The sequence below is a fragment of the Danaus plexippus genome, chromosome 26 (assembly GCF_018135715.1).
Source record: "Danaus plexippus chromosome 26, MEX_DaPlex, whole genome shotgun sequence".
Lineage (NCBI taxonomy): Eukaryota > Metazoa > Arthropoda > Insecta > Lepidoptera > Nymphalidae > Danaus > Danaus plexippus.
In genome coordinates, this window is record NC_083554.1 from 4746711 (window position 1) to 4754910 (window position 8200).

The 8200-nt window shown below is 30.1% G+C and overlaps 1 protein-coding gene across 1 annotated transcript; it reads left to right on the top strand.

The window, feature by feature from the left end:
• The first annotated feature begins 1152 nt into the window (after window positions 1-1152).
• On the top strand, window positions 1153-7910 carry LOC116774394 (protein FAM114A2). Its single transcript, XM_032667115.2, has 10 exons — window positions 1153-1403; window positions 1569-1754; window positions 2054-2230; window positions 3182-3359; window positions 3646-3891; window positions 5537-5662; window positions 5995-6130; window positions 6692-6874; window positions 7274-7397; window positions 7730-7910. The coding sequence occupies exons 1-10, from the start codon at window positions 1224-1226 to the stop codon at window positions 7802-7804; spliced, it is 1611 nt and encodes a 536-aa protein (XP_032523006.2). The 5' UTR covers window positions 1153-1223; the 3' UTR covers window positions 7805-7910.
• The last annotated feature ends 290 nt before the right edge of the window (window positions 7911-8200 follow it).

Genomic DNA, 8200 nt, shown 5'->3' on the forward strand with positions numbered 1-8200 from the left:
TCATATAATACAATGTTGATATTAAAACAATGAAAATTATCTACATATCCCGTAATATGGGTGTTATAGAAGGAATTATTTTATTGTTAGTTTAGTCTATAGAAGTATTTAGTAGTAATTATAAGACGAAAATTTATTTTCACTGGAATTGCAGGATGGTCTTGGATAGTTATCATTACTTAAAACAAAACATATGTAAACTTTTATGTTGAAATTAAACCAATTATTTCTATAAAGTCGGAATATAAAGATTTATGTATTTTATTATTATAATTCAGATATATAAGAAATTATCAATAAATAAGCGATTATATTAAAAATAGAAATGGACATATTAGTCCGTATCTAATACTTATTGTTAAAGGATTCAGCGTTTAACGGAAACGTAATAATAATAAAACAATTAACGCGAGACAAAAATTGGTGTCATGAGTCAAAAAAATATTAAAATAAAATCTCGTGCTTATAAAACTAAATACTATACAGGATATACTTAAAAGTAACAAAATGAAATTGTTATATACCCCCACTAGAACAATGTAAATTATTATTGACCTCTATCTACATTACACAAAAATAAATCTATAACTATTATTTTACCAAATTTATATATATAAATATATAAATCTAATCCTAGTCAAGACAATTTTAACTTACTTTGAATCAGGTTTTGACCATAATCGTGCTCTTGTAAGTTGGTACAAACTACAAATAAAATATTATCTTATCTCTAAATCCGCCCTCAATTAATAACATTTATTAAAACACATCATACTTGAAAATGTAAATATAATTCTTGAATAACAACAGATTTTTATAGTATAAAGTGATATTTTTAATTCAGTAATTAATAAAATTCAGCATGACACTAAATAAAAATTTAAAATACCAGCAATCACAAAAGTTTCAATCCTTTGTTGCCATTGGTCAAATAGACTGAAGTCAAGAAAAAGAGTTCCGTTTTACGTAAAAGTTTTGATAATCATTTACTTCAATTTATTAAAGAAACAGATAAATTAGCATATTTTGGTAATATTCTTAAATACGTATTTACATTTATTTTGATACATACATTTTACAAGTAATATGAATTCGAAAATACAACAATATATGGAAGGGTAATTTATAATACCTCGATGTTGATGTGTTAAATCTGTCAAACACGTAGACGTAATATACGATCAGTGAATTAAGGGAATAAAAGTATCGTAATATTTTTCAATATGCCATCAAGTGATAGTGACGATTTTGAAAGTGCTGATGAAGGGCATAGCAGTCCTACCAAACGAGAAAGGAAAAAGAGATTGTCATCCTCAAACTATAGTGACAATTTAGAATCAGAAGATGAATTAAAGAAAGTCCAACCCAAAGTTTCAAGTAAACTTGAGGTCTCCGAGGATAAAGTAAGTTATGTCCAACGTTAACACTCTACACGTTGGTAATTTTAATCCATATTATTAATTTTTGTAAACTTTTTTATTCTACAAAGTTGAACTATGATCGTAGATCAATTAGAGAAATATAAGAACAATTATTTGATGTTTGACAATATTTGTATTATCTTATAGGAATCTGTTGTAAATAATGAGGGATGGGATGACTTTGATATTGATGAAGACACTATTCAAACGAGTAGTAACAACGAAACAGAAGTCAAAAACATCTCATCAAAAACAGAGACCATAACTGTTTCAGAAACTAAAGATTCAGGCTGGGACGATTTTGATGATTGGGGAGATGATAGTGAAGTTAAGGTGAAAATACACTATATTGTAACATTATATAAATGTCATATGTTAAATAAAATTAATATGTTTTTGCTAAGACAAATTTCGTATCATAATTTCAGTTCAAATGTAAAAGAAACAAAATGTATAAGAATATGCTTAAAAATTTGAATATCATCTTAGAAGTGTAATGATATGTGGAAGGTCGTAAATATTAAATTTAAATGAAAAAAATTAACTGAAAATTAAAATTTTTAAGAAATATAATCAAATTAAAATGTTCAAATTCTAACATAAGAGATCAATACGAACATGATTATTTTTAGGATCAAGAAGTGAAACCTCAAACTATTAGAGACAATATAGCCGCTAACCAGGATGTAGCACAAACAACATCTCAAAAGGATGAACCGAAAGCATCATGGGGATGGGGCTGGGGTGTTGACTCACTCTTAAACTCTGCAACCGCTGGAATCAGCACATTGACAACTCAAGTATCCCAGGTGAAAATTAATACTGTTCTATTAAGCTAATATATATTTGTCAATATTTTTAGCCGACTACACTGTATAAAACTTTTTGCATTTAACTATCACTTAAATGCTAATTATATATACATACTTTATTTAATGTGTATATTAAATGTTTGCTCGACAGTTTTTCTTATAATCTTCACATGAAGGGATAAATTCAAAGTACAAATATATAGCTTTTCTTTCTTTATTTTCATTTCATAGGATTTTCATGTTGAAGAAGTAACACAGTAGTATACTTATATAAATAACTATAATCCCTATAACTATTAATTTTTTTCTATGTGAGACGAAACCTCTCAGCATTCAATGGATTCACCGTGCGGGTGCCGGGTTTATCACATAGCAGAGAGAGGAGCTTCAACAGTGCCTGGGACTTGCTACCCAGGTGTAGATTTAAGGGGCCCCTATCTAATGCGCGCTAAACACTCACCTTCACTGTCGAAGCTCCTCTCTCTACCTTACCAAATATGAAACAAACCTGTTATATATATAATATGAACATATATACAGTGGATATTAAATAATATATCATATGTAAATAATCTTTTTAAATACGTACATTGAAAACCAGTTTTGTTTTTCATATTTCATAAACTCAGTATATTCACTGTAAAATTAATTAATAGCTTTATGTTTCTTCCCATTTTCATACTATATCCATATTAAATTTTGATATATATATATATATATATACATACATATATATATGAATCAGAGTGTCCGTTTGTAATATTGTTATATATGCTGCTTACTAAAATATATCCGTGTGCATATACCGGGATATAGAAACTTTTTTCATTTGATTTTCATACCTACCTTCACATTTAATTTAAGATTATATCATTATTTTATTAAAAAAATCTCACTCGGACTATCCGTTACTGTTGTTATTTACCGTAATATTCATTTAATACATAGGGTATAACAACAGTTCTGGAGACTGGAATCGGCGCACCAGATCCCGAGGTGCTAGCCAGAATGTCATCTAAAAATGATACAGGAAATGTTACAGAAGACAGAAAAACAGAAAACATTGCTGATACATTCCAACTTGGCAGCTTATTGTCCGAAGTCACAAAGTTTGTTGAGACAACTGGTATGATAGCAATTACACTATGATATTGCTATATATATATATATATATCTGAGCTTATGTTATATAATTCATAGGCTCACAGTTATTATTATTAGTATCTGTCGGTTAAATTATTAAGCAAATTATGTTTACTAGATATATGTTGTCATACTGCCTTGTAACTGCTCTGCTTCACTTTGCCAGTTTAAGGAATAAATACACACACAAAAACTTATTTAACACATGTGTGTGTGTGTGTGTGTGTGTGCACACATGTATATTTTATAACTAATAAATAAATTTCAAGGTACTAAAGTGATATCTGGTGGTTTGGATACACTTGAAACTATCGGGAAGAAGACGATGGAGGTGCTGCAAGATGGTGATCCAGGTCTAGCGAAGAAGAAGGCGCTGTTAGGGCTGGAGGAGAAACCTGTGCTGTCACAGATACTGAGAGAAGCTAAGGAACGAGCTGACAAAGAAGATTCAGTTAAGGAAGCCAAGAGAGAGGCTAAGGAGATCCACTATGAAACACTGTTTGATGATTGTGAAGGTAATTATAGATAATTTTTTAACAATATATACTTGTATTAAAAATAATAAGACTATAATGTAAATAAAACTAATATTTTTCAGATTATACTACGCGTATTTTATTATTTTAAAAACTACATACGCCCGACGTGATCGCGGTTACTGAAAAGTAACCAAATAATAAAATACGCGAAGTAATATCTGAAAAATATTAGTTTTATTTATATTAATACTCGCGAAAATCTTAGATCTCATTAAGACCATAATGTCTAAACTTTAGTTTATAATCCCAACTTAGTCTGGGTAGATATCAGAATTAGTCTAGACAGAAACTAATGGTATATATTGAAATAAAAATATGCTTGTCAACGCTGACAGCGCCATCTATAGACTGTGCCGTATGATGATGATACAAAAACAACTTGCATGTTTTGTTCCTGTAATCCAAGGGTTCCAAAACTTATTCTGTCTTCTACCCAGTTAGAGATTTAAATTTTTTTTTTCTCCTGCGTATTTTTCACATACTGAAAAACCACTATAACTTAATCCAGCTAAATAAAATTACTCTACACAACGTCCCCATTTTTTTGTGAGTCTCACACCGCCACAAGGGGGCGTTATCGCCCGCTTTGGCAAAGACTGCTATAACCGGGATGTATTCTAACGTCCAAGCTACACTGGAAAGTCTCATCAAAACACGTTCAATAGCAATTGCTTGTAAGAGCAAAAACCATCCATACTTGGTCCCAAACTGACATAATATTAGTATGATTATTGCTAAAATCATCGGTCGAAAGAGAAAAGAGACTATGGCGATAGATTTGTATTTCGATTAGTGCGATTTGTAACCCGATTAAGGTACAGGTGTTCTTGGGCAATCTTCCGCAAAAACGTAACTCGTCTCGTGTGATTCGAAATAGTGTAAAATCGCGTAAAGAGGGGGCATAACTCAGACACACATTTTGAGCATTACTGATAATATGCTATCAGGACTCACTGGGCTTATGAACGTTAAGACAAACCAGCTCTCGACTAATATCAATCTGCGATGCGGAGATGTTATTCTACTGTCATCGTTCAAAATAGAATAGAGATAAATCTAATGTCTAGTAGATAAGCTTTCTCTTCAATATGGGCCAAGTTAATATCGGCTTTCCAAAGTGTGAACAAAATTTCCTCTGACATCTTATGCAAGCGACATAAAGACACGACTGTCACAGCTTGCCAGTCATCCAATTCTGCCAATAAAATTGATCTGACATTAGTTACCAAAAATAACATTTTAGTTCCCAAGGTATCAAAAAAATATACAAAAAATTCACGTTAGAACATTCTAGAAGTCTCAATATAAAATAAAATACATTTATATATTGAACATTGTCATTGTTTCAGTGATATAACGTTAGCAAGTTAAATTATACATTAGAATGAGAATTAACATCAAATAAATATCTTATATACTTAAAAAAATAACTATAGACCGAAACGTCGGGATTATGTAGTTTTTAAATAATAAAATCCGCGTAGTAAATCCGAATAACACTAGTTTCATTTAAATGAATACTCGCGAAAATCTTAGAACTCATAACACATTAAGTTTTTTATGACGATAAAGTGATGAATAATAATAACTTTAAGATAATTAAATTATATAATAATTACAGGCCTGGTCCATCTAGAGGCTCTCGAGATGCTATCGAAACAAGTTAGTATGAGAATTGAGGAGAAGTTGAGAAACTCAGAGCCCTCAAAACGACAGGATATCAAAGAGACGTTGCAGCAAGTATCTGGTAAGTAAAATATTACATTTATATGTATATAGAGATATGCGTAACAAAGAATGGTTGAAAATACAAAATCCTAGTTTTATTTGACAAACACAACAGTCGTCTTCACATCGTCTTTTATTCTCTATTGACATTACTTCAGTGTTGCTACACTAAACTCTGGGTTAACTTATAAAAATACTAAGTTGTAGAAAATAATAAAAAAAAAGTTAAAATTAAAACCCTCTTCCCACATACATATATGTTTATTTCTTTTATCTAACATATGGTACTATTAAGTACTTTTTTAAATTTAAAATAATAATAATTAATTACTCAATTGTAATATTCAACAGAGTTATGTGAAATGCCCGAAGAAGGTGAAGAAAATGATATAACAGAGGGAATAAGCAGACCCGATGGGCTCCATGAGAAACTATTAAAAGCGACCAGAGACATTGGCGTCAAACTACAGTTCCAACCTCTCATTAAGTAATAAACATTATATTCTACTATACTATATCACTCTAAATATATAATTCTTACACTCTACTTCATTATGTCATAAATATTTAACAGAACAAAAAAATATTAAGTAATTCCTACGTATATGAAAATTGTAGAATTTTATATAAGAAATAATAAGTAAAATAAAGACAGAAAGACTTACTTTTGCATATTTTGTTTAGTCTACTTCAATAATATTTATTTGTGAAGATCATTATATAGGGTGATAAAAATGTGGTGATGTGTTATGTAAAGAAATCTCTTTTATCATCAAAACCATTTAAAATCAGATAAGTAGCTATAAACTTATACAAGAACGAAACTTTGACAATTTAAGAAATGAATTTGTATCTATATAACTTCTTAACAGTATGTCTTTAAATCAGGATTTGGTTCTTTAAGAAGATAATAATGAGTGAATTAATATTAAGTCAGGTATATAAATTTGTTTATTGTATATAGAAATACTCTCCCACATTAAAATATCCGTTTAATATTAAATTAGTCACTAGTATATATTAAAATGGATCTATATTTATCTTACAGACAGTACTCCGATGTATTGAACGAGTTAGCACCTGATGCAACTCCGCGCGGCTCATACAAGCTCGGTGTTAAATCTCTGGCTCACAGTACGGCTCTGTCCGTTGAAATATATCATAAGATGGCTGAAATGTTACTCGTCAAGGGCAGGCGGTCAACTGCTGATGAAGCTGATGCGGTCACACAGTCAGTATCTATTCAGGGATGAACAAACACACATGTTACATAGTAATAATTAATGTGTTCTTATATAATATATGAACCAATATGTTACCACATACGCTTAATGCATAGGATTGGCATTCTTAAATTTTATATATATCTATTATAGTCTATAAACAACACAGACACACACACACATATACACAAACACGCGAGCGCGTGCGCGCGCACACACACACACACACACATTAGTAGCTAGTTTTGTGTTCATGTGCTATATATATGTATTATATGAATGTAATGTTATGTAAGTCTTCTGTATGAAATTTTTCTGTTAATACAATGAAGTATAGACTGATGTGAGCGGAAAAAATTAAATGAGATTTAAATTTCTAATTCATGTAAAGCATACATTATTTTCAGAATGACAGTGGTCTTGACAAAACATATAGGCGATCTGGCGACTCACTTCACTGAGAAAATAAGCAAAATACCCTGCGAGGGCAAGGAGGACGTCAACAGTTACATAACTAATATATTCTTAGAGGTGAGACACTACGCAGATATTAATATGACCACGAATTATTTTATCGTTCCTATATATGCATACTATTGTGCATATGTATAAGCTAAATTTTTAGACAAATGATTCAAATTACCCACATTGTACTTGTGGCTTAGTTCGAGCATTTCAAGTTTACTTGTATACTCTATTGGAAAGGAATATTATTTTGTATTTTGTATACAAATATTGATTACTTGGTTTCGAAATGATTAAGTTATATGAGTTTTTAATTTGCGCCGATAGATGGCGTTGAGATAAATTTTGTTAAAAAATTAATTGGGATAGTTTTATAATACTATAATAATTTGTTGCAGGCGGGGAATAGCTCGAAGTATATAGAAAACGCATTCCAGTTAACTGTTCCCATTATACAGATAGGGGCGGTCTGAAAGTAGTTTATTTGAGAATGTGTTCAATGCTTTTGTGATATAACAAATGTAATTTGCAATATTAATTATTATTAATGTTAATCGAATAAAGTTTTTATGAATGTAAGCATTTAATTATTTATTCTATATATATAAATATATATATCCCATCTTTCTCTAAATGTTTATTTTTCAATATTTATAATCAAATCTCATACAAAATACAAGGTATGAAATTTTAGGTGTCTTCGAAATGATTATAACTTATATTGTTTAAATTAATTTTGAAGAATTATTCCTCTTTTTAATAACAAAAAATTCACATTACAATAGCAACTGATGATCGTGTTACCTGCCATATTGAACATTGTATATAGAGACTAAAAGTCGTATACTTAGGACACGTGAGTACCGACT

Excerpts from the sequence above, each read along its gene's own strand:
- LOC116774394 (XM_032667115.2), top strand. The coding sequence starts at position 1,224 with ATGCCATCAAGTGATAGTGACGATTTTGAAAGTGCTGATGAAGGGCAT. Across the intron at positions 3,360-3,645 it reads AAAGTTTGTTGAGACAACTG|GTACTAAAGTGATATCTGGT; the intron begins GTATGATAGCAA and ends ATAAATTTCAAG. Across the intron at positions 6,875-7,273 it reads GAAGCTGATGCGGTCACACA|AATGACAGTGGTCTTGACAA; the intron begins GTCAGTATCTAT and ends CATTATTTTCAG.